This window comes from Microtus oregoni, unplaced genomic scaffold, assembly GCF_018167655.1.
Source record: "Microtus oregoni isolate MIOR12 unplaced genomic scaffold, Mior012 000002F_ref0000024, whole genome shotgun sequence".
NCBI lineage: Eukaryota > Metazoa > Chordata > Mammalia > Rodentia > Cricetidae > Microtus > Microtus oregoni.
Genome location: NW_024543061.1, coordinates 59,024,765 through 59,052,395, shown reverse-complemented (window position 1 = coordinate 59,052,395; position 27,631 = coordinate 59,024,765). Strand labels below are relative to the sequence as shown.

The window sequence follows — 27,631 nt, the reverse complement described above, 5'->3', positions numbered from 1 at the left end:
GGGGAAGGGAGCTTTAGATGTTCTTTTCTGTGCCATGTGTCCCTTCATCTACATTCCATGCTTCTATTTCGGAATTAGTTAGAATAAAGTGACTTTGTAAAATTGCATTTAATCCTCACTGTTTTAGGAAACATGTATTATTGTTATTGGCCGCTAAACAGATGAGAAAAATCGGGAGTCAAAGGGGCTAAGTCCAGATAGTCTGCCAAAACAACCCTGCAAAGAAAACAGAACCAGAGTGGAACAGACACCAGAGCTGCCCCTTGGCACCTCCACATTCTACCTGGACACACGAGGGCCTTGTGCTGCTAGCCGCTCACCTGATTATGCTAGCGTTTGTGGTGGACACTGCCTTGAGAATATGCCCTGAGCAATCATTAGGATAGCAGCAAGAGTGGGAGAGGTTTGTTTTTGTTTCTCTAAAAATTATATAATTTCAGACCTTAAAATCATTTACCGGACTGTCTACTTAAACGCCATAATTTAACATAACCTTGGGTCTGATGAAATGGAATGACTAGCCCAAGTGATGTTGGCAAGCTAGGTTCGTGGACTAGGGCCCAGTTCACCTGAGAATGGTCAGACCGCTCTGGAGACCTCTTGGTCCCTACCATAGCAACACAGAACATAGAGTAGTCTCTTAGGGCGCTGCTACACACCACTGTTCCCCAAGTCTTCTGGCAGGGATCTACAGAGCTAATCTGCTGTTTGGCCTGGCACTCCAAGTCCCTGCAGGAGCTTGTTTCTCTGCCTTCATCCTTTTCTGGAGGTCCACAGGCACTCTGCTTTTGTGTGTTTGATTTTAGAAGAATCAACATTGTCAGTTGTAGAGTTTCCTGTGCCTGGCATAGGACAGACGAGGGAAGAATGGGCGTGTCCTGGCTGTAAAGGGCAAGGCCTAGCCGTGGAAGGGCGGGACTTGGCAGTGGAAGGCGGGACCTGGATGTAGAGAGCGGGGCCTGGTCGTGGAGGGTGAGACCCGGCCGTGGAGGGCGGGGCCTGCCCATGGAGGGCGGGACCTAGGCCGTGGAGGGCGGGGCCTGGCTGTGGAGGGCGGGGCCCGGTTGTGGAAGGCTGGCGCGCGCGGCGGCGCCACACCCTCATTTCCCTCATTTCCTCGCGCGCGCCGGAAGTGGCGGTGCTCGGCGGCGGCGCGCCGGGCCGGCCAGCGCAGAGCGCTGGCCAGGTGAGCAGTTCCCCAGGGCGGCGGCGCTGAACGGAGGGCGCGGTGAGTACCTCCCTCGCCTGGCGCGCCTCTGGGCGGCGGCCGGTCCCCTCCGACGAGCCCTCTGGGACGGGACGCAACCGGGCGCGGTGCTTCACTGACGCGCCCTCCCCGGTCTGGTCGGGTTTCAGGAGACCGCTGCTGCCAGAGACCGTTGGTTTGCCTGTCAGTTATGGGCTGTGAGTTTTTATAACCTACTCGCCATCGTCTCTGCTGAGTGGCTAAACTTTTTACTGCGGGGTTAAAAAGCGTCCTCTGGCATCAGCCCTCCTGGCTCTGACAAAACGGCCTCCTGTAAAAAGATGCTCTTGGAGTAGGACTCGGTGACCCCCGGAGCCTGAAAAAACGGGGAATTGTCAGAACGGTCCGATAGTTTGGGAAATTCTTGCCTATCTGAGCAAGTGGCTGTGTAATTTGTCAAACACTTGGGCGGTGCTTGTGTTTGTCACCGGTGATGGTATTGGCTGCATGACAGTTTGGTTACAAATCTAAAGCTTCCCCTCTTAAACCCTTGTTAAATCTGGAGGTGTCTTGAGCCTGCTTTTGAGATGTGTGTGCAGTGTCTTGACAGTCCGTGTCGCCGAAGGCCCCTGGGCTTTTAAAGCTTTGTAGATTAACGTGTCTTTTAAAAATGTATTAAAATAGCACCTTCGGCTTGGGAAGTGACAAAAAGTGTTTTATGGCTTACAGTTCAGGAATAGTTTGTATTATTATCTGCTACTACTTGTTTAAAATTAGGTGACTAAAGAATGCAAAAAGGATGTTGGATTTCCGGTATATGTGGCTTGGAGGATTTGGAGTTAACCAGCTTTAGTTTCAAATAATTTAGAGATCACCTTTTTCCCTTCTCCACTTCTTCTGTGGGGGTATAAAATACACATGAAGTCAACAAACGCTTACAGGTTAACTGTGTAGGTCAGTGGCTTTCCATGCCCAGTCCCGTGTTTCCTGCTGCACACCTCAGATTGTAACTGTAGAGCATTTCTAGAGCGTTCTGCTTCTGCCAAGTAGGTTGTACCCCTGCTTCCCCATCTGTAGTCTGACTTCTCTCATCAGCCTTAGTTCGATCTATGTTGAGCTTCATTTTAATGGAGTTAATATGTAGTATTCTCAGAAGTCACCTGTCATGTTTTATGGTATGGTGTCATTCGTATCTGTGGTAATTGATAGTTCTTTCGTAATGTCCCACAGTGTTGTGTGACTGGTTTTCTGTTGGCGAGCATGTGTGCTTCTGGTTTTGTCTATGTATGTGAATGCATTTCTGCCAGATGTAGAATGACTGAGACATCCAGTAGGGGGAAACTACATCTTAACTAACGTGGACTCTTTCTTTTAAAAATGTAACCGAATTGCTATGCTTAACTATTACAATAGGAAAGGTTGGTTTTTAAAGTATAGCTGTCATAAGTTAAGTCATGGTGGTGCAAACCTTTAATCCCAGCACTCAGGAAGCAGAGGAAGGCAGATCTCTGTGAGTTTCAGGCCAACCAAGGATACACCCTGGCATGCTGTCTCTAGCAAACATTTATATATCCATTATAGTTACTATTTACATTCTGTATTTGCACCAGCAACAATCTTCTCAAAGACTCGTTGCATTTAATTATCTTTTACCCACAAGTCAGTTAGAGCAGGCCATGATATGACTGTACAGTTTGATAACAGTTAGGCAATAACTGTGTTACTCAAGTTAGTGGTTCTTAGGGGAAATGTGATAGCTGTCAGAGGAAATGAAGCACCGAAGGATCTAACTAAAAATGGATTGGAGAATCATGAGATTTCAAGACGAAAAACATAGATAGTCACTGTAATGCCACACAAAAACTAGGTGTGAATATAAAATTGAATTAAATTTATATAAAGTTAGTTTTGGATGTAAGTTTATTAAATTAGTGTAGTTATATCCATAATAGAGAAGAAAAATCACTAAACATCTGTAGGAAGTCAGATCATGAAATTTGGGCAAATACAAGAAGCAATTGAGTTGAAGAAGATGTTTAAATATTAGTACTCTTAAGTTTGGAAAGGTGCTTTGCCTACTGAACACACACACAGCAGGAGAGAGGGAGGGAAAGAGAGAGAGAGATGCATCAGGGGACAGAGTACTGGCAAACATAGATCAACCCTTCCCTCTAATTTCTGGGTTTTTTTCCCTCTATGAGTAGAGATGATCTGAGAGTATGATCTTTTAAAAGAGCTGTGGAAATATAGTTACCTGTACTGTCAGCTCCTGATTGTCGCTCTCCTACCAACTCACAGAAGATAGCAAATATGATCAAGAAAATAAGGGTATTTCTGAAAGCAGAAGTGTATGAGTTTATGAGTAAATTGATACACCAAAACTATTAATATTGTTGAAGTCACACTTAGATACTGTCTAATAAAATTTATGAACTGTGGAGATAAATATATAATTTTATAAGATTCTCAAAACAATGCTTTGTTTATATAAAGGAATGGAAAACAGATTTCCAAACATTGTGTGACAATAGTTTAGGTTTCTAAAGAGCCCATGGAAACAGGGCATGGTCATACATGTGTGTAATCCCAGCACATGTTAAATTGAAGATCATGAATTCAAGGCCAGCCTTGGCTACATTAGGAGATTCTATCCCAGAAAAGAAATCAAACAAACAAAAATTCCCATAGGACTGTTTTGAACTTGGAACTTTGTCTCTAAACAAAATCATTTCACCCATATTCAGTAGAATATACAGGAAATACTCTATCAAAATGAAAAATTTCTGAAAAAATATATATGGAATTCAAAGAAAACAATAAAACATTTCTTAGCTCCAAGTTGTAAATAAATTTAGCTAAAAAACTTAAATGTAATGCTAAGGATTTTTAAGTCTTTGTTTGTTTGTTTTTGTTTTTTCTTTTCAAGACAGGGTTTCTTTGTGTAGCCCTGACTTTTTTGGAACTTGAGACCAGGCTAGCCCAAAACTCAGAGATCTGCCTCCCACAGCCTCCCAACTGCTGAGATTTAAGGCGTGCACCACCATGCCCAGCCTGAATTTTTAAACTTTAATAAACTGCAGAAAAATTTTTAATGTGGTAGTTAGTCAGCTTTCTATTATTATAATAAAATGCTTGGAACAAAAGGGTTATTTTTTTTCTCCAAGTTTCAGCTTGTGTTCACTTGGGCCTGTTGCTTTGCTTCTGTGGCAGCATAGTCAACATGGTAGCAAAAATAGGTGGCTTACCAAAAAACAAAAACAAAAAACAAAGAGTGAAAAAGGATCCAAACTTCAATATTCCTCCCAAGAGCAAAGAACACACTCCCAGTTACCTAACTCCCCTCTCTGCTCCTTAAGTGGTTAGTAATGATTCTGCTACCTCCCAATAGCACCATAGGCTTGAAGCCAAGTCTTTAACACATGGAGTTTGGAGGGACAGTCCAGATCTAAGAGATAGCAGGTGGAAAGTAGAAAGCAGTTAAAGGCCTAGTGGAAACTTATCCTAGGCAGGGGACGTTGTAGAAACTGATTACATTCAAGGGAATTTAGGCAGCAGTTCCATTAGGATTTGTGTGTTAGTGAAATACTGTGTTCAAAGTCAGGTATATGAAAGCCATTCGTGCCACGATGCTTAGTAGTGGCAAAAAATTTTGGAAAGATACACAAAAATTGTGGGGATGGTAAGAGAGACTTTTCACTCATTCCCTTTATTCATGTTTAATTTTTTGTTTTGTTTTGTTTTCAAGACAGGGTTTCTCTGTGTAACAGCCTTGGCTGTCCTGAAACTTGCTATGTAGACCAGGCTGGCCTCAAATCATAGAGATCTACCTGCCTCTGCCTCCCAGGTGCTGGGATTAAAAGAGTGAGCCACCACGCTCAGCTACATTTAACCTTTTTTATCCTATTCATTTACTTTATGATATTTTATAAGCATAACCCTTTCTTTTTTAAAGCTGGACGTTGTGTAGCTGTAGTTCAGTTCTCTAGGAGGCTGAGGCAGGATGATCACTTGAGTTCAGGGGCTCAAACCTATCATGAACGACAGAGAGAGTGAGCCATAGGGAAAAACTGAGACGTATAAACAGAAGTTTTAGAATAAGAGTTGCTGTGTCTGGCTAGTCTTATCTGTGGCGTAAGAGGGGTTGCTACGTTTTTAAATGCTAGGGAAAGTAATACACTACGATGTGAGGATTATATAAAGTTCAGACTTCCGTGGCCCTTGAAACTCAACTCTGTCTATAGTTTCTGTGCTGTCTGTGACTCCTGCAAAAGTGGAATCAACTGGCTTCAACCTGAAGTCTTTGCTGCCTCTGGCTTAGAGACCAGGTATCGAACTCTACATAAAGACATTTTGTCTGTGACTAAACTGACATTTCAAAGGGTTTGTAAAAAGAGTAATGAAACTTACTTATCTGCTTGGGAAATAAGGTGCTAATTTTGCATTATGATTATTTCTGGTAAAAAAGCTAAAACTGAAGAGTTGTATAGGAAAAATTTGATAGATTCAACTATTAAAAATTATATAATATAAAATTATTGAGTACTTAATGCTTGTTGAGTTTTGCCTGACTGTTATAGTAGTACTCCAAGGTAAGTTCTTTAGTTATCCCCACTTAGATGAGGAAGCTCAAGCTCAGAGAAGTGTAGGAGCTTGTAATGTAGAACAGATATTGGAATTTTGGCTATCCAGCATGAAACCATTTATACAGGCAAGCAAGAAGAACTGAGAAAATTAATTTGCAATATATTAATGCCATTTTATAGGTATTATATGTGTTAGAAAGAACTATCTGCTTCATTTAAATATTCCATGTATAAATGCCTATAATTTTTTCATCTTTTCTATTCTTTATTTTTCAATAAATTGCTTTTATTTCATTTTTAAAATTTCTTTTATTTTAAGTATATGATGTTTTGCCTGCATGCATGTTTATGTATGAGGCCAGAAAAGGGCACTGGATCCCCCAGAACTAGAGTTATAGACAGTTGTGAGCTGTTATATGGGTGTTGGGAATTGAACCCAGGACCTCTGAAAGAGCAGCAACTACTCTTAACTACTGAGCCATCTCTCCAGCCCTAAATTGCTTTTTGTTTTTATTCTACTGTTATATAAACTTATGAATTCACATTATACACTAATATTGATAATTGTGTAGTGAAAATCTTAAAGGAAGAATTACAGATTACTGAAAGTGAATGCATTTTAATTAAATCGGTTCCACAAAAAGGGGTGCATGTGCATGCACACATATATATTTAGTTTATCTTAATGAAGGAAATCATAACATCTTAGAAGGAAAATTGGCTAGAGAGATGGCTCAGTGATTAAAACTGCATCCTACTCTTGCAGAGGACTTGAATTTGGTTCCCATCACCACATTAGGTAGTTCATAAATGCTTGAAATTCCATTTCCAGGGAGTCTGGTACCTCTTACTTCAGGGGCATCTACATTCACACACACACACACACACACACACACACACACACACACATTATTATTAAAAGTAATAAATAAAAATAATAACTGTCCAGAATAACTGCCTCATTTTATAGAAGAAGTCCAAAATGATTAAATATTATGCCCAAGATTTTATAATTGTTAAATAGTTGGCTGTATTCTTGAACTTGTTTTTATTCTGCCACAGACTAGCCCATTTTGTGCCATTGTTTGGCCTGCATTTAAGTGCTGTGAGTATAGTTTTCTCCAGAAGCACCTTATTGAAGGATCCATTTGGTGTTGCCCTTGGTACTCAGCACAGTACTTAGCACACAGTAGGTGCTCTCAAGGATTTGTGGGAACGTGCTGCTTTCTGATGATCAATCCCTTTGTTTCTAAACACTTAACATTTGTTACGTACTTAAGAAATCAATGGTTCTAAGCCGGGTGTGCTAGTGCCTTTAATCCCAGCATGGGAAGCAGAGGCAGGCGGATCTCTGAGTTTGAGGCCACCATGGTCTACAAGAACTAGTTCCAGGAAAGGCTCCAAAGCTAACCCTGTCTCAAAAAGCCAAAATGAAGAAAAAAAACTGGTGTTTTAGGCATGTATAGTCCAGCACTTGTGAGGCTGAGACTGGGGGATTGCCATGAGTTTGAGGTCAGCCTGGTCTACATAGTGAGTTCGAGGACAACTGTGCTATGTAGAAAGACTATCTAAAACAAAAAACAAACAAAAAAAAAAACCAAAAAAAGCCTTTTAAAACGTACAGTAAGAAGCCAGTTACCAATGTAGTTAACAGTACCAGTGCTTTACATTGCTTTTTATAGATCTGTTTTCCTTTTTGTAGTACAGGTGATGAATTCTTTCAGGTTATTTTTATGTCCAAATAAAAGTATTTTGCCTTTGTTTTTCAAAAATTGTTCTGATGACTCCTCAGTTGGTAGAGTAGAGAACTGTAGTGAACCCTGTCAAAAGTTGGTTTTGCTGGGCATAGAATTTTAGTTTGGCCTTTTTTTTAAGTATTTAAAGTGTTTATAGACTATATTTTATATGTATGAACGTTTTACCTGCATGTAGTATTGTACCGTGTGTGTGTGTGTGTGTCTGTGTGTGTGTCTGTGTGTGTGTGTGTGTGTGTGTGTGTGTGAGAGAGAGAGAGAGAGAGAGAGAGAGAGAGAGAGAGAGAGAGAGGGGTCCTCAGAGGTCAGAAGAGGGCATAGATCTCTTGGAACTGGAATTATAGGTGGTTGTGAGCCACAAAATAGGTGCTGGGAACAGAACTATGTTCTCTGTAAGAGCAGCAAATGCTCTTAACTGCTGAGTTAGCTCCCTAGCTCCTCTGAGTATTTAGAAGGTAATTCCACTTTTTCTCACTTGTATTGCTTCCAAGAGTTCATTTTGTTTCATTAATTTTTTTAGAGATTTTATTAATTTTTATTTTCGTGTTTGAATGTTGTGTCTGCATATGTTTGTGTATCACATGTGTGCAGTAGCTGGAAGGAAAATGGCAGTTTATAAAGGTACAAGGGGAAGCCCTATGTTAGGATGAGCTTGCTTAATTTTAATTGGGCAAGCCAAAGGGGGCGTTTGATGGCTGAATTTCAGTACTTTGATTGCTGGCCCTTGGTAGTCTGCCTCAGGAGGAGGAAGTGGCCAAATAAGGGAATAGACCATGGGGACTAGCTTTAGGAATGTAATCAAATTGTTTTTCGCAAGGCAAAGGGATTGGGGGAGAAGGGCAAGACCTGCCATAGCCATGCTCTTGAGAGGGCTAGTGCCCTTCAATACCAGAGGAGGCCAGGAAGGGTGACAATCCTCTAGGATGGGCGGTTCCAGATGGTTGTAAGCCTCCGTGCAGGTGCTGTGAGCAGAACCTGGCTCCTCTAGAAGAGCAAGCAGCCATCTCCTTTCTTTGCTCCATATGTATTATGCATTTTTTGTATAGTCACTTTTAAAGTAGAATAACTTTTATGTGAGTGTCAGATATTGTAAATTCTATTTTGTTGTATGCTAAATATTTTATATTCCTATAAATGTTCTTGAAAATTATGACATCATATGGAAACAATTTAATTCTTTCAGGTTTTGCTTTTAATATTTGTTGGCAGGAGTTAGATGAATGTTTATAAGTTGGTTATATTCCTCTACTAAGCCAAGACTTTTTTGAATGCCCAATGCCTCATAAAGTTAAAGTTTTCCAGTCTGTCTGCTAGGAGCATATACTATTCCTGGTCCTATTTAAATGTTGGGATTTGTGTCCTCTGGTTTTTTATAGTCTTTTCCTTAGCTTATTTCTTTATAACCCTACACTAACGAGCAAGCACTCTGTGGAATACCCAAAGGATACCCTCTTTAGGTCTCTGGAGTTGTTTTGAACCCTTACTGCCTTGAACTTTTCAGACTATCGGGTCCATCCTGTCAACTCAGGAAATCTGCTGGGCTTTGCTTAGGCTGGTCTTCCTTAGTATACACACATACATATTTATTATCAGAAACAGTTTCAGTAAGAAACAAGTAATCACTTGTTTCTCATTTCTCCAAGGATCACTACTCTTCATTTCCTGATGTTCAACATCTGGAAAACTGCTGTTTCATGTGATTTTGGTTATTTCAAAAATAGAGGTAAGTCTGGTCCCTATTATTCCATCTTAGGATGAAGTCTCTTAATCTGTTTTTGAGTTAGGATTGATTACTTTCAAAACTTCTTTCAACTATCTCTAAAAATACTTGATTTTGTCTTATTTACCTTTACTATCTCATTTTCCTGTCACTATAGTATTTTTTATCTCTTCAGACCCTTCACTGGGTTTAGAGGTTGGTTGAATTAGCTCCAAACTGTGAGTGAATGTCATATGTATAACATATATACAGTGCACAGAAGATGAAATCAAGATGGAATCAAGCAGAACGGTGTGCATGTGTGAAATCATAACATGTGTGTGCAGCATGTATGTGTGCATACAGGGGTGGGGGTGGGGGAGTTGTGTGTGTGCGCACGTGTGTACGTGTGTACGTGTGTGTGCATATGGTGGGTGTTGAACCTAGGACCTCAAGCATGCTTGCAAATACTCCACCACTGAACTATATCTCTAGTTCTTCTAAGATTCTTAGTAGCTTGTTACAGTTATAATCTGGTCTTGTGGTATGTGGTCAGAGTTCCTTTTAGGAACTAGGCAAGTAGGATGTAACAACTACTATAGAGACACGCAAGTATACTCTAATTAATTATAGCAGCCTTTCTTTTATTGCAGTGGAAAGCAATCAACTGCAACATTATCACGTAAATATTATAAAACCTATAGTTTTATTAAAATGAAGAAACAACACCCAAGTTTTAATGCTTCCATTTAATGGTTAAATAGCCTTATTTAAATCTCTTTATTTCTGAACAATTTTTCTTCTATAAAAAGAAGCTAATAGTAGCACTATTCTGAAAGGATATTTCATATATTGTATGGAATATGTGAAAAGTGGGTCTTAAACTAGTGGCTTTTAGGATTTTTTAATCACAACCCAATTATTACTATATTATCATGAAGTCTCATATATATATATACACACATATATATTTATACATATACACACACATTTAATCACAATGCAAAACTTACTGCTACACATGTTTTCTCTTTCACTGAAAAATAAACCTTTAGTGGTGACCCATTATGAATTGTATAAAATGTAAAATAAAGGAAAAGACTATGAGGTAACCTATTAATAAAAAGATATGGTACAGAGAGCATATATTACTTTATGATCAAGTTTTACCTCAAAATCATTTGAATATATTGTATGGTTAAGTGTGTCTATATTTATTAACAGTTTTTGTTGTTGATGTTATTTTGTAGAGTCTCACTGTGTAGCCCTGGTTATCCTGGAACTCACTATGTAGACCAGGCTGGCCTTGAACTCACAGCAATCCACCTGCCTCTGCCTCCTGAGTCCTGGGATTAAAAGTGTGTGCCACCACCACTGGGTTTATTAACAGTTTATGAAATTTTATTTCTATACTTTCAAGTGTAGCCTTTTCCCCTAACAAGTAGGCTAGTAATAACTTGCACATAGTAAAGAAATTCCTCTCAGTTTATTTTTTCAGTAACGGCATTCAAGTGGCTCTTTTGTTCATGATTATGTTTCTAAGGAATGGTAAATTCTTAGAATTAGTGTTAGCTTTGCATTGTCTTTTAATTAGTTTGTTAAAATTTAAAATTTCCCCTATTTTTCTCTAACATTTAAACAATATTTACAATTATTTTGTAAATATTGTCATAGTAAAAGATATTGTCATATAAAAGACACAGTGAATTAAATTTTTCAGGATGTCACTTGGTTTGCTAAGGTAACAAATGGCTTAGGGAAGTTAAGCCTATTATTTGTGGTCCACTATCATAAAAAGTTTTAATCTTGCCTACATTTTAATACAAATATCTACAAAAAATACACAATGCAGAATTTTTGCAGCAGGCACCCAGGTTTTCCTAGTGACTAAGAAAGCAAGTACCTAGGACTGATGTCCCTACTGCTCAGCTTCCAGGGTTGTGCTGACCTGGAGAAAGCATTCCTGCGAAACATCCCTTGTCATGTCACATTATCCTGCTTAGAACACTTGGTTGGATGGAAGTTCTGTTTGCAGCAGAGGGCTTCTTCCCTCCCTTGTCTGAGTTTAATCTCTTCTATTTCTAGAGTCAGTAATCCTTGGTTTAGAATTATTCTGGAAGAGTTCACACAGCTGGTTGGAGCATGAAAGGTGGCATGTACTTCTGTAAATTTACTGTTTTTCTCAAAGCATACAAACATAATTAAATCATTTGTGTTTTTTCTTTATATCAACTCCAAATCTTCAAGAATTGTAAGGAATCTTTTGCTGTGTCATACAGTGGAAAATGATCTAATGCTCAAGTAATCTACCAGAGGACTTTTGGATATAAAAATGTTTTAATGTGTTTTCCAGATGTCTGTGACCTTTTGAAATTGTACCCACTCTGCTTGATGTTTTAGGCTTCCTAGATTGGTTGAGTTGAGCAATAGAAATTTAGTGAGCTATAGTGAGTATAACCGGAGGAGCTTTCTCTTACAGTAAATCATTATTGCTGTAATAAAAACTACATACAGAAATCCAGTTCTCACATATTACATGCTCTAGTTGGAAAGTGGTATATTAATAAAGAGTTATAAGGAACATGATTTTAAAATGATCTCATTAGAATCTGTGTAAAAAAGCTGAACATAATTTTGATGTTTCTTTGATCCAGGAAGTAATGAGGGTATAAACAAATGGGTTTAAAGTTTTATACACAGTATTTTAGTATCTTTTATGGTATTTTTCTATTTTCTCCCAGTGCTTACCAATTTACTCTAAACTGTATTAGCACTTTCCTGAACCTCTACATATGGTAGTAACATAGCTGCCAGCAATTTGATATGCTTAAAGAAACAAAATTCTGATTGACTCTGATCTGTTTCTTTCAGAAAAGTCACCACCCATTTAATGGACTTTATAGATCAGATTGCTTAGTGTGGATGTCATGGTAACAATACAGGAAATATACTTAATTTCTCACTTCTGCAAGTAGTCATGACTACTGAAGAAAGAATCTTTTTAAACTACAGCAGAGTTCATTTGGGTACCTTTTATGGAAATCCTAATCTTTTTTTTAATTTTTGATAATTTTTTGCTAAAGTTATGAACAAGCCAAGAGCTTGTCTTGTTGGGCAAACACACAGTAGTAAGAATGTCTAGAAGAGGACCGATTCTTCACAGCCGGACCCAGTGGCTGCTGTTGGGCCTTGCTTTGCTCTTCAGTTTAGTATTATTTATGTACCTCCTGGAATGTGCCCCTCAGACTGATGGAAATGCATCTCTTCCTGGTGTTGTTAGAGAAAATTATGGTAAAGAATATTACCAGGCCCTCCTGCAGGAGCAAGAAGAACATTACCAAACCAGGGCAACCAGTCTGAAACGCCAAATTGCCCAGCTAAAGCAAGAATTACAAGAAATGAGTGAGAAGATGAGATCATTGCAAGAGAAAAAGAATATAGGAGCTAATGGCATAGGCTATCAAGGCAACAGAGAGCAGACACCTAGTGATCTCTTAGAGTTTCTTCATTCTCAGATCGACAGAGCTGAAGTTAGCGTAGGAGCCAAACTACCCAGTGAGTATGGAGTCGTTCCCTTTGAAAGCTTTACTTTAATGAAAGTATTTCAGTTGGAAATGGGTCTCACTCGCCATCCTGAAGAAAAGCCAGTTAGGAAAGACAAACGAGATGAATTGGTAGAAGTTATTGAAGCTGGCTTGGAGGTCATTAATAATCCTGATGAAGATGATGAACAGGAAGATGAGGAGGGTCCTCTTGGAGAGAAACTGATATTTAATGAAAATGACTTCATAGAAGGTAATATGAAAAATATGTTGCTAAGATCCATGCAAGTTGTCATCTGACCTCTACCCTCATGCTGTGGCGTGTGTGCATGTACATACAGACACATACAAATATAAAAACAATTTTTAATATCTTGATAAATTCTTGGGTTAGTATAATAGAATGCTAGTAATATATGCTAATATATCAATTATTGCCACAGTACTAAAGCATTTACATTTTTATCCATTTAGTTTCACCCAAAATTTGAAATGGCTTTTGGAAGAAGTTAAAATGAGGTCATAATAAAAATAAGAATAAGAGTTGGGAAAACAGAATAAATCTAAGCCTAAATATAAGAATATTAAGTTGAAGGGCTCTTGTGAGCCATGTGATTTGCATTCCTCTCTTATCTGGTGTTGATGTTCCTCTTATGTTTTTAAAAATGTATGAACTAAGGTTCAAAATTTGAAAAACATTTGATAAGGGAAGAAAAAATCTAATGCAATAGGTTAATGATATTTTTCCATTTGAGAGAAGCAAATGGTCACAGCCTCGAAGGGAATGCATAGTTTTACATTTGGAAACGTAAGGAAATAGTACATTTTCATAATACAGACTGCAAAATGGATATGGGGTCTCTTTCCTTTATTTTTATGTGTATGGGTGTTTTGTCTGCGTGTATAATGCACCTCATGCATGCAGTGCTTACAGAGACCAGAAGGCCAAATCCCTTGGGACTGGAGTTACAGTTATCTACCATATGAGTGCTAGGAATCAAACTCAGGCCCTCTAGGAGAGCAGCCAGGTCTCTTAACCTCTGAGCTATCTCTCTAGCCCCAGGATATGTTTTATAAGATGGTATTAAACGTAAAGGTCATGAAAATCTTAGATATTTGTTAATTGCTCTAAAAACATATAATTGTACATTCTTACCTGTGTCCATATTAATGCTCACTGCTAAATATTTAACTGCAAAGAAAATCCCTTTGGATATAAGTGTTTTCAAAAGTACTTTTTTTTCTATATTCTATAAACATCCTACCCCATAAAAAGCATTCTGTTTGACTCCGGATCTTCATGTCTGTCACTTGTATGGCTCTTGACGTCTATCAGGCAAGGCATTGTGCTTTGCTGGGACATTTTAGCTACCATCTTCATATGGCCTCCTCTTTTTTCCTGCTGTAATTTTTTTACTAGTTGTTTTTCTTAAAATTCTTCCAACTTTCTGGAAAGCTTAGGTTTTTTGGTTTTGTTTTGTTTTTTTTTTTTTTGTATTTTGCAGTAGACTTGAAAGCTGAAGAGAAAGTAGGATAGTTAAGTAGCATATGACAGTCTCATACTCACTCTGCACTATGACAGTTGTATGTTCCTCCCCTTCTGCTTATAGTTTTCCTTAGCTCCTGTCACTTTAAGGACTTTTCTTTGCCTGAAATATAGTCTGTCTTTTACTTTTTCTCTGCTGTGCCATGGCTGTCTCTCTCCTAAACGAATTACTGGCGACCACTAAACAACTTCTGTTCCTCTTCCAGGCCTTGGTATAAATGTCATTCCTTCCAGGAAATGGCCTCTAACCTCAAGCTTAAAATAGTGATGCTTTCTGTGTGTTCTTGTCACCTCTATAATGCATCCTCTGTCACAGGACTTGCTGCATTGTGTGATGTTGCCCATATCCTGGTTGGTTGTTCTTTTTAGATTGTAAGCCTTAGGAGGGTTGGGGTAAGTCTAACCTTTTTGCTCCTGAGTGTTACACTTAAAACTCATATTACACAGTCAGTCTTCATACTGTCTTCCTAAACATACCTCATGCATTGTATTGAAATCTATACTAATATTTCTTTGTCTGACTTTTATATATGTATATGTATGTATATATGTTTATATTACATATATGCATACACATACACATATTACACAGTATATTGTCACTGTTTATTTTTCTGTCTTCCTCACTAGACTGACCCTTCTCATACTGAGACCACATGGTCTCTGTATCGTCAATGACTAACACAAAGGTACTTGATTCATGTTTGTTGAGTTGAACCAACTAATAAAATTTTGACTCTTGGGCTCAGACTTTAATAATGCAAAAGTAATTTGTTGGCACTATGACAGTAGGGGGGATTAGGGGGGAAAAGTCGTGTGTAAAAAGGAATAATTACTATTGGATGTTATTTTGTGGATTGAATAATGTACCACAGTAAAAAGAAAAACTTCTTTTGTAAACCTTTTCTTCCCAAGAGTAGTTGTTTCTGGCTGTACGTAGGAGGAGGTGTTTTCACAAATAGATAAAGTCGCTACAGTCTGGTGTAATATTCTTAATCCTTGTCTGAGTGAAGTCTGTATTCCTGTTGAATTTAAACTTTGACTAACTTGGTTTTGTTCCAAACTCTTTTCTTTAGGCTATTATCGCACTGAGAGAGATAAAGGCACACAGTATGAACTCTTTTTTAAGAAAGCAGACCTTATGGAATACAGACATGTGACCCTCTTCCGCCCTTTTGGACCGCTCATGAAAGTGAAGAATGAGATGATTGACATTGCGAGATCAGTTATTAATATCATTGTGCCACTGGCTGAAAGGACTGAAGCGTTTTCACAGTTCATGCAGAACTTCAGGTAACTCTGAACTGGAGATGTGGCTAAGTTCTTTAAATACCACATTTTGTCCATGTTTACTTAATCTTCCCCAAATATGATTACTTACAATTATAGATGATTTTATAGGCCTTAAGGGATTTTTTTAGGTTTCTCTTTTTCTTAAATCATGTGTATGTATGTATATATATATATATATATATATATATATATATATATAGTTTCTTGACAGTTTGAAGGTGGCAGCTACTTGGGAACTCCATTTGATGACTGTGTGTTTGAATTTAAGATAAGCTGAACTTTTTTAAAAGATTATTTTGCGTGTATGAGTTTTTACCTTCATGTGTATATGTGTACCACATGTGTGCAGTGCCCGTTGAGACCAGAAAAAGGCATCAGGTCCCCTGGAACTGGAGTTCTAGATGGTTGTGAACCTCCATGTGGGTGCTGGGAACCAAATTCGGATCCTATGCTAGAGCAGCCAGGGATCTTAACTACTGAGCCATCTCACCAGCTCCAATAAGTTGACCTTTTAAAATCTAACTATATTGAAGCCAAACTTATGTATAATAAAAATCCATATAAGTCTAAAGATGATGTAAAGGATATTTTAAGCTTACGTCATATTTTCATGGCTTTTGAGAAATGGGTAAACCAGCAAACCACTACAATGAAAACCCAGAATGTTTCCCTCTCCCAGCAAAATCTCTTGAGAGCTATTTGAATTGTAAGATTGAAATAAACTCAAAAATGCAAACATTCAACTAAAAGTAGGAGAACATTCCATCTTAGGAAGCAGAGTGCTTATTGTGCTATTTTAAAATGCTCAGTGTTAAAGTGTGGTAGAAGGACATTAAAGGAAAATGCCGCTTTCTTGTTTCAGCTTAACAGTTGCCATGTTTTAACTTACAGTTTTAGTTCTTTGTGAGCCTAATCTTTATTTACATATGTAAAAGTTAGTTAACTCTGTTCTGTGGTATACTATCCAGGAGCCATACTTCTGAGTTTTACCTGTTTGAAATAGCTCCTATGAGATATGATTTCCTACAACTTTTTAAAAATTGGCTTTCTTGGCATTGCTTTAAGAGGCTACATTGTCCTCTTTACTGGGTGACCTACATTATGGCAGCCATTCTTGATGGCAGGTGCAATCAGCACTGTGCCAGCAGCTGACTAATCTTCTGAATTGTTCCATTTGAGAGCAGTTTCTTTTTTTTTTTATTGAGAAAAGGAAAAAAAAGTATCCGCCTCCTCCCAGCCTCCCATTCCCTCCCCCTCCTCCCACCCTTCTCCCCCTCCCTCTCCAGTCCATAGAGCAGTCAGGGTTCCCTGCCCTGTGGAAAGTCCAAGGTCCGCCCCCGTCCGTCCATATCTTGATCTGAGACATTTATTTATGTGGTTCTGAACTGATTGGACATACTTCCTTAAATAGTTTTTAATTTGCTACTGAAAGAAATCCCACTGCATATGTTCCAGAAATGTTTTGAAATATGGCAGCATTTCATGGCTGTCATGGCCCCCAGAAGGGTTGTCCTCACTGACACACAGACCGTGTGCCTTTGCTGTAATGCCTTCAACAATTGGGCAGATCATCACTTTCATGTTTACTTAATGCTGCATGTGATTTCATTCTGTATTGATGGTGTCTTATTCATTATCTTGCCAAAATGTCATGTGATTCTTTTTTAATAAGTTGTACCTGCTATGTTTTTTTGAACAAACTTTATCTTTCAATTCTCTTAGAGATGTTTGCATTCATCAAGACAAGAGGATTCATCTCACAGTTGTATATTTTGGGAAAGAAGGACTATCTAAAGTCAAGTCTATCCTAGAATCTATCACAAGGTTGGTGAGCCACGGGCATGCCAAAAGTTAGCATGTGTACAGATGCGAATTTCAGGGTCTGAGTGTTAGTTATTTAGATAGCTGCGTGAGCAGACGCTCAGTCAGAGAGTGCTGCTGCACCAGCCTGAGGACCTGAGTCCTCACAGCCTTGGAAGCTACGCTTGACAGCACACATCTGTAACCCCATGGTTCCTATGCAAGACAGGAGGCAGAGGCAGGAGGATAGCCAGAAGTTCACAGACCAGCTGACGTGTGTAGTGATAACACAGAGACCCAGTCTCAACATGGAGGGCAAAGTAATACCCAAGATTGTTCTCTAGCTGGGCCGTGGTGGAGCACGCCTTTAATCCCAGCACTCGGGAGGCAGAAGCAGATGAATCCCTGTGAATTCGAGGCCAGCCTGGTCTACTCTATAAGAGCTAGTTCCAGGACAGCTAGGATTGCTACACAGGGAAACCCTATCTCAAAAAACAAACAAAAAAATGTTCTCTGACATGAACTTGCACACCTATACAAGTGTGCACACATATGTACATGCATATATATCATACACATACACTTATACAACACACACACGTAAAGTTGTCTGAGCATGTGTACATGGGTGGTTGGTAATGATCGTAAGCTCTTCGTTTCACGTGTGACTCTAAAGCCCGTCTTTTCTTAATTGCTTAGCAGGCAGCCTGGGGTTAATCAGGATGTCTTGCTGTATCTTGTCCCCTTTTTAAAATCTAATCTCTACTTTAATACTGTCTGAACTTACCTCACCTTTCTTCCCTCCTATACCCGTGCTTCTCCCTCTCAGTGGCACTTAGGTCCCCTGTATCTTTAGACCCCCACCTGACTCTGCAGCACACAGTACATACGGCTTTGTCTCTGTGTTTATAGCCAAACCTCCTGGGAAAGTCGTTCTGTAACTCAGTCGCTCGTGTAGGACCTGGCCTATAGTAGATGCTCAGATTTGAATGAATGAATTGGTAATTCCTTAATAATTTTTCACTCTTTAAAATGAAATTTTTCTATACAAATTGTGGCCTTTCTCCCTGATACCGCCTTTGATGGTTCTTTTACATGTGGTAGCTAATCCTTCCTTCTTTAAAAATGTCATGTGAGTAATGCTTTTTATTTTTAATGTAAATATGCTCTCTACTATTAGGTTGGTTGTCTGTTTTTACTACACTGTAAACTGCATATCTTTCATGGCTTTTTTACCTTTTTGCTAGTTGTGAGCAGCCATTTTTCTTGAATTATTGAGCCAGCTTCTTTTGGGTCCCACCTACTATGTCCAGATATGTGGTTGGGATTCTGACGCAGGCATAACTGAGAGGGGAAAGCCCTGTCCCTGTGCTGCAAGGACTCTCACAGCCTTGGAGAACAAATATGACTCATCTTTCCCTCTGCACATCATGGTGGCCCTCTTTCAGCTTGAATCAGAACATTTTCATAGGCCCTGGGCCTAATGCCTGAGAGCCGGAGTCTTTTACTCTTTATTTCTAGTTGTCTCTGGTGAGTCACTTTCTGTTTGTGGTCTTTTTTTGTGTCCCTTCCTTGCTCCTGCCACTACCTAACCCCAGTTCTCACTTCCTGCGCGCCCCACTTCCCTCTTTACTGCTTTTCAGCACCTAGCAGCACCAGTCATTCACCCTGGAGTATCACTGAATCGCCTCCCTGTGTTGTCAAGATTTCTCTGTAGAAAACGCTAGAACCTGAGCCCGCTTAAGGATATTATAAGTAACACCAAAGAATCCTGGGTATCTCCCAGAAATGACAGGATTATTGCAAATAAATTCGGAGAAGAAATTAATCAAAATCACTTTGGGACCTGAAGGACTGGTATCAGACACTTAAATACCGTGAAGACTTTTTTGTGGTCTTGTCTGTTTTCTGCATGTTGACTTTATTCCCCTGCTGCAGGTTGGCTTATTCCACATGGTGGGGGTATAGCTGTTGGTGGCTCTGGGCTTACATCTTCTCAGCTTTATCATCAGAGAGTTTCAGTAAAGAAAATCCCAGGGAAGAACGTTTTTCTCACCCTTGGACTACTCGGTCATTATGGCTGAGAGGAGTGGAGGCTTCACAGATGGCCACACAGGAGCCTAGTCCTTACTCCTAGGAAATTACTGGTATTGGGGTAGGTAGAGTGAGGGATAGTCTGTGATGAGGGCATCCAGGCTGGCAGTGGGCAGTTTCTCAAAAAGAAGGGAGAGAGTTGTATACCATAAGATGGAGAGAAGGGTCTGGTTCCCCAGAGCTCTTGGGGTCACTCCGTGCATGGTGAGTTTGCTGCACTGTTATGAGAGCAGCCGTCCTCACATACGGCCCTGTTCCGTGGATCTCTAGCAGCAGTGCCAGCGGCACCTAGTGGACTCTTTAAAGCATAGACGCTAACTCCACCCCTTGCTTCCTGAGGTGTAGCTCTAGAGCTTACCATCTGATTGATGCCTTACCAGGAGGCTTCAGGTTGGAGGACTTCGCTATAAGAACCACTGTGCTAGCAGAAAACCCTGCTGGCTCCTCCTTCCCTGTAAGGCACTAACAAAGTTGTGTGACCTGAAATGGATGGTCTTGCTTTCCTCTAGGTCTCCTCAGTCTAGCTTTCCTCCCATTCTTCCTCTTTTACAGGTGTTGGTGTGACCCTCTCCTCATCGTTTCCGTATGTGTAATCTGACCCAGCTACTTTCTTTGCTTCTGAGGATCGTTTGAAATAACCTTTTTACTTGCTATTTACTTTGGGATCCTACCAAGGTTAATTCAAGTTCCCCATCTGACATTCAGTTACTGAAGGCACAAGCCTACACTGTTCCTTCTTTCAGCAAATACTTATTGAACTAGTACCCTGTAAGGGGCATTGTGTCATAGTAATGAAAACATAATCTGTTTTGATGGTGTGGGGAGGTAGCCAAACAAAGACGCCCCATGTTACTGAGGGAAACAGCTGAAGAGGAGGATAGAGATTAAAGAGTCTGCTTCCTATGTGCTGTCAGGGAGGAGCCCTCTGACGAAGGAGTGTTTGTCTGAGGACCTGAAAGAGGCTAGAGGGGCGATCTGGGTGCATCATTTATATAGAATGAATTATTAGTTACCAGAAACGATGGCTCTTTTTCCTTGTCTCTTTGTTTCTTTCATGGTACATTTTTAAGATCTCAGAAGGCAGTGTGCCTTTTAAAATGCCATCCCATTAGCATGTGACTTCAAATGTGGCATTTGGTCCATATCTCTTCCCGATAATAAGCAAATACATGGAGCTAAAGAGTTTCTTACCCTGTGTGGATATATAACCAACACAGTAAGTCATTTGAAATATAAAATATATTTTGTAAGTTCTGTTGAAGGAAGGACATTGTAACACTTTAAATGGAACTTACCAACTCTTGTATGTGCTTTTCTCATAGTGAGTCTAATTTTCACAATTACACCTTGATCTCGCTGAATGAAGAATTTAATCGTGGACGAGGACTAAATGTGGGTGCCCGAGCTTGGGACAAGGGAGAAGTCTTGATGTTTTTCTGCGATGTTGATATATATTTCTCAGCCGAGTTCCTTAACAGCTGCCGGTTAAATGCTGAGCCAGGTGCGTAAAACACTGTTAAACGAGCTGAGCATTGAACTTAATGGAGTATCATTGCCTGCCATTGATTTGAGGGAAAACAAGTTCTTATTAAACCTTGGATGTTTTTACAAGTTACATTAGGCATGATTTAATTGAAACAATAAATAGTGAATTGAAATGTTGAGCCTCTGATGTTCAAATCCTTTGTTTTCTTGAAGTCAGATTTCAGTGGTTCTTTTGAAGGAAAGTAAAGAAATGCAGAGGGTTGATTGGGGTGATCTCAGTGGTGGGATGCCTGCCTAGTATGCCTAGACCCCTAAAGTGGGTATGGAGGCGTGCAGAGGAAGGAAGCACAAAAGAAGGAGGTCTGGAAATTGATGAAGAGTAAGCGACTCGAGTCAGAAAGAGTCACTCCAAAGGTGGTGTAGAGGGGAGAGTTAGAAGTTCTTAGTTTCAGGAAGATAATGTGCCCCTCTCCACACACATGAGTACACACACACACACACACACACACACACACACACAAACGACACAAAATATACTCATGCACACACCTTACACAGGTACAGATGGCCTAGTTAGATGGTAAGGTCCTTGAGTACCATCAGTTTGAGTGAAAAGGTTTTCTCAACTTTCCCAGATCTTGGTTTAAATTTGTCTGCAGTTCTGTTTTATTATTCTTTATATATCTATGCTTCACACGATATTCTAAGTATTTACTGTTTTTATTGACTTTGTTTGAAGGGTGAAGAACAGAAATGTCTGAATTTCTTGGTGCTTATGAGAGGCTAATTTATATCTGTTACTGCGAATAGAAGAAGATAAAGAGCAATGAAACGGTCCCCTGAGGGAACACCTTTGTGTTCCTCCACATAGTTGAAAGGAATAAGCATGCTACACCCGTTAATGTGTTTTTTCCTGTTATTTTGCAGCTACAGTTTCATAGTTTGACCTATTATGTGTTATAAAATAGACAATGATATTCTGTATCTTCAGTATTGATAAAACTATCCTAAGTAAAAGATAAAAATATAGTAATACAAGTGCTTCATTTGTAACCTCTCTGTGTGAAATAAGCATGTATTTTTATTTATAGGTAAAAAGGTGTTTTACCCGGTCGTGTTCAGTCTTTACAACCCTGCCGTCGTTTATGCCAACCAGGGTGTGCCACCCTTAGTGGAGCAGCAGCTGGTGAGACTTTATGTCTTTGCTTATGGAGGCCTCAATCATTTCTTCTAGTTTCCTTTGTGTTTGTTACAGGTAGAAGAAAGTTTCAGTTAAAAACTTAGCTGTCTCTCGAAAAACAAAAAAACAAAACAAAAAAAAAAACTTAGCTGTTTCAAGCACAGTTCCATAGCATTTGCATGCATAGCATCCATTTGCACCCCCACCCCCATCAAAAGGCTTCATTTCTGTTACTTTAGAACTAAGTGATAGTGACAGGAGAAAACATTTAGCCGCAAGAAAAGCCCTCATGTTCCAGAAGGTACTGATTGGATAGTCACATTTCTGCCAACTTATTTTAGTAATACTAAAACTAAAATTAATTTTTAAACTTCACTAACTAGAAATTAAAACTGCTTTGCTGAACGACTTTGAGGGAGTAGTAGACTGTTGGAAATGATGTAGAAAGCCATGAAAGGCAAATGCCATGCGGGCATCAAGTCCTGTAGTGATTGCCTAAGCTATACATACATAAGCTTTTTCTTCATGTTAAATACACTTAGTGTTTGAAAAGATATGGTTTATAGAGGCATTGTAAAGCTAGGACATAGTATTCCCATGCCTCATTCACCATGTGCAATGCTAGTGCAGAGCAAGTGTGAGCCCACACACACAGTTCCTGTCCCTTATGTTATGTGTAGGCCAGTATTGGTTAGGAATGCATATACATTCATATGTATATGAATATATACATATATAGGAGCAAAGCGGCAAATGATCACTCACATCCACCTAATCTCCCACCCAGACTTTTAACAGTGAATGTCTAGGGAAGGACAGACATCTTCAGTAGTACAGCCACTGACAGGGCACCTGTGCTCCTGTAAATCACCTTGCATCTACAGTCCTAAACAACCCTAGTGAAACTTACTGGATGATAAGAAAAAACAAAACAAAACAAAACAAGAGGATGGGCAGATGTGGTGGGGGAAGAGGGTAATGGGGGTGAATATGATCCAAACAAATAATTTGTGAGAAAATGTCATAATGAAGCATGTTATTATATGTAATGAATATATTGTGAATAAAAATATATAAATTCATAATTAAAATGGATATATGGGTATTGCAAAATGAGATCAAGTTAGCAGACATACGTTTTAAGAAGTTTACCTAAGACGACATAAGATTGCTGCTGGAGGGTGGGTGAGCTTACTCAGGTCAAAGCACTTGTGTGAGCCTGACAACCCAGATCATAGAAGGAGAAATGATGAAGGATAGCATCACCAACAATCTTGTGTAGAGATAGGCACCTCACTTACAGTCTCAAGAGAATCACTAGAAAAGTTTCAGACAAACTCGCTCTGAGGGGCATCCTGCAAAATACCTGACCATAACTTCTTAAAATTCAATGTCATTAAAAACTCTAAACTCAGTCTCTTTATTTGAGACAGAAACTTCATCTATTTAATATTTAAAGTGATACTAAAAATAAACAATAACCACATATAATAGAAAAATTAAAAGTTGACAGTAATTCACAACTATGATTAGTCAACTTTTACTAGAAATTACTTCTTTTAAAAATCACAGCGTGCATGTGAGGCTTGGGAATGTAGGCCAGCTCTCTGGGTTCAGGGTTGAACAGATTCATCTCTGATATCAGTAATATCTACTCTTGGGATCTCTGCTGAGCAGATAATCAGAGCCTAGAATAGCAAGCAGTAAACTGACAACATTAAACACAAGCAAAACTCTAATAAGAAATTTAATAGTAGTTACTGTAGTGATTATTATATACCAAGAGGAGGGCATGAAATGTAAATAAATACCAAAGTGTAAGTATAGAGGAAACGGAACATTAAAAACTGAAATGTGTAGTCGGGCAGTGGTGGCGCACGCCTTTGATCTCAGCACTCGGGAGGCAGAGGCAGGCGGATCTCTGTGAATTCCAGACCCGCCTGATCTACAAAACAAGTTCTAGGACAGTCAGGGCAGTTAGTTACACAGAGAAACCCTGTCTTGAAAACAAACAGACAAACAAAAAACAAGACATGTGACATGGGTATATGTCCAGATGACTTTTTGTTATTGTTGTTTTATCTTCCTTCCTTCCTTCCTTCCTTCCTTCCTTCCTTCTTTCCGACAGGATCTTACTATATAGCCTAAGGTTGGCCTTGAATTTACTGTCTAACCCAAGCTGGCCTCTGACTTAAGCCTCAGTCTTCCAAGTACTGGGCATCACAAGTGTGTACCACTGTGCCTGGATAGTAATAGCAGCTAGTGTTTACATGCCCTTTCCTGTGTGCATGGTACTGCTCCATTTGGCCTATGTGTCAACCCTTTAATCCTCCTGACAACCTTTGTGGTGGAGGCTTTCATGACACCCTTGGACAGATGAGAGCATAGCTGTGCTACTGTTGTATCTGGGGAACGAACCAGACTGGGGCCCAGACGGTGTGCTCCATGGTTACTCTGAGGCACTGCACAGACTGCCTCTGTTATATGAGCTCTTCTAAAATAGTATGGGACTGTTCTGTGCCAAGCACTGTATTTTTCTGAGAACCACAGCACTCATAACCCTCCCTTGCTCACAAGATCTTTATTCTGAAAAGACAAAAATAAAGTCAGATAATAAGCATGATTAAAACAAACTAAGTTGTAAAGACTGATGAAGTGATTTCAGGGATGAAGCTGTTGACGGCCATGTAATGGCTGGAAGGAAGCAGCTAAGGAGCACAGCTAGCAGCATGGAGGCACAGTGCTGGGCTAGGTCACATAGAATTAGTGGAATCCCTAGAAGGAGTTTGCATTGTATGGTGTGTGCTAGCATTTAGAGAGAAGAAAGACTGTAACTCTGGCAAGAAGCAGCAAGTAGGGCTTTTGCAGCAGGGGTATAGTTATAGCTGTGCAAAAGGCATTAATGGCATAGATGTCTAGGTATTATTTAGACATGGAACTGATAGCTTGTTGTTGGCCCAAACGTAGAAACTGAGGAAAGAAAGGAATGAAAGTAGGAAAGGTCAGGTCTTAACTGTAGCAATGGTAGATGTGTGTTACTATATACAGTCAAGGAGGGGCCCATGTTGCTACCTTTGTGGACCTGGCATTCCTGGGGGTGAGACTGTGGGGGCTAGATATTTAGGTTATGGTTAGCTTGCCTGGTTCATGTAGCAATATATCAATGCAGTAAGTATTAACACCTAGGATTAAAAGTTTAAATAACTTTCTTTTTTTTTTTTTTGATTTTTCGAGACAGGGTTTCTCCGTAGCTTTTGGTTCCTATCCTGGAACTAGCTCTTGTAGACCAGGCTGGCCTCGAACTCACAGAGATCCACCTGCCTCTGCCTCCCGAGTGCTGGGATTAAAGGCGTGCGCCACCACCGCCCAGCTTAAATAACTTTCAAGATGAAACAGAACTAATTAATTATTTTCTCTAGACTGATAACATTTAAAGAGTTTTTCTAGAAACTAAATTTTAAGAACATATTCACTTCACCATCATAGTATGTATAGAATCAGAGTTAGGGTGGGGTAGAGATGTCAAAATAGGTTGTAACTATGCAGCTCTCTCTTCCTGTATTGTGAAAAACCCCATGTATCTTTGTCATGATAAAACTATTTGTAAAGCAGGTGGCAGGCAAGAGTTAGCCCAGGGCTGTAGTTTATTGACCCCTTGCTTATGCCACATAAAAAGAGCAAGTTATCTTTTCTATAAACTCTCCTAAGAGTAAGAGGATCTAATGTGCCCAACAGCCTACCCTTTTTAGCTGGTTGGTTTGAATTCCGTCTTCATACCTGTTAGCAGTCAACTTACACCAAGTGGGGCAAAATTGCCTCACAGGTACAAAGTGTTTATGCCCTCCTATGACAGACAAGCATTTCCTAAAACTTATAGGCTGTAGATATAATGGGGAGGGCCTTTGTTGACTCCCCATGCGAAGCCTTACCTTCTCCTAGGAATGGATGGGGCAAGGGGAGGTATAAGGAGCAGGAGGAGGAGAGGAAGTGGGGGGAAGGTGGAAGGAGCAGGAAGAGAGAGGAAGTGGGAACTGGGATTGATACGTAAAATGAGAAGAGATTGTTTTTAAAAATAATTAATTAATTAATTAAAAAAGTTACAGGCTGTATAGAATCAAATAATCACCAGAACAAAACTCTACCAAAGAAGATAGAGAAATGGGTGCTGGTAAACACCCGAATAGAGTATTGTGTGTAGAGATGATCATGGTAGCACATTTAACTCTTGCCATCCTATCATGAGTCCTTTGAAGTCAGAGCCCTGCTGTTTTATTATTAGTGACCTCAGCTTGAATTCTGCACAGGGTTCAAGTTCAGTTAAATCACAAGTGGTAGGATCCTGTGCTCACACAGATTGGAGTATCTGTCTTGTAAGGTCTCAACAGAATTAAGTGCATATGATCCTTCGTTAGTCACAAATGACAGGCAAAGAATTTTTGTAAAATGACTTGTTTAATTATTGATTAAAACTTCTAGTTATTAAAAATTAAATTGAATTTTTTTTCTTCTATGTCATAAGGTTCATAAAAAGGATTCTGGTTTTTGGAGAGATTTTGGCTTTGGGATGACTTGTCAATATCAATCAGATTTCCTGAACGTTGGTAGGTATATATTATATCTAAGGATATAGAACTTGATGTCTTTATTCTAGGCCTATGGCATTTTTCCAAAAGGTATCAGATTTGAGTACTTTTGGTTAAATTGTAAGGGTTATATATGAAAGGTAAAGTGAAGTTTATAATTAATGTCTTGGATTACTAAAAGTGGGGTTATAAAGGTAAAAACTAAATTTACCAGTTTTTTTTTAAAAAAAACAAAAACACACCTGTAATGGTCTGTTCTGTGCCTTTAAGAGGCAAGCCTCACCCAGTCCCTCCCCTGTCCACTGAGGCAAGCAGATCTTCCTTCTGCTTCTAGCCTGAACTCCTTCCTTTCCAGCTTCTGCCTCTTTCCCTTCTCCCTACTTCTCTCCTTCTCCCTCCCCCCTCTCTCCCTCTCCCTCTCTCTCTCTCCCTCTCTGCCTCTCTCTGCTCTTCTCCCTTTTCCCTTTCCCCTCCATAACCCACTAAATAAATACCCACTTTCTCTGCATGGCATGCCTAATAGGTCTCTGTCTCCCACCAGCCTGGGACCTGCTATCCCTCAGGGAACACATCTTTTTACTTCTACCATAACAACACTGTTCTAAGAGAACACTTGATTGCATGTTACTGTGTTACAGTTGTTTGGAGTGCTCTTCCAGAGCTCTCTAACTGTACCCTTGTGTCTAGTCAAAAGCTTCTTCTTCTTCATTTCTCGGTGAAGCCCTCTTTCATTCTCTGACCCCAGTATTAAGACAAAGGGAAGGGGGCATCTCTGAAGTGGGAGCTGGGAAAGTTGTCTAGCCCTAGCCCCAAGAAGCGATAGAGGGCTGGCTTAATCTCCTCTTCCCTCAGTTTCAGTCATATCCACAGAAGGTCAAGTGACAAA

The 27,631-nt window shown here is 39.6% G+C and overlaps 1 protein-coding gene across 4 annotated transcripts in view; it reads left to right on the top strand.

Annotated features, from left to right (window-relative positions):
- Positions 1–1,123: 1,123 nt before the first annotated feature.
- The window catches only part of Csgalnact2 (chondroitin sulfate N-acetylgalactosaminyltransferase 2), a 34,312-nt gene continuing 7,804 nt past the window's right edge, over positions 1,124–27,631 (top strand). Inside the window, exons 1-8 of one of the 4 annotated variants that reach the window (XM_041640521.1) lie at positions 1,124–1,228; positions 9,167–9,246; positions 12,094–13,017; positions 15,387–15,603; positions 17,326–17,427; positions 20,820–20,998; positions 22,074–22,168; positions 26,682–26,763. In XM_041640521.1, coding sequence (XP_041496455.1) covers positions 12,357–13,017; positions 15,387–15,603; positions 17,326–17,427; positions 20,820–20,998; positions 22,074–22,168; positions 26,682–26,763 — 1,336 coding nt within the window. In that variant the 5' untranslated portion in view covers positions 1,124–1,228; positions 9,167–9,246; positions 12,094–12,356. The other 3 variants (XM_041640537.1, XM_041640549.1, XM_041640532.1) reach the window with 3 other exon arrangements.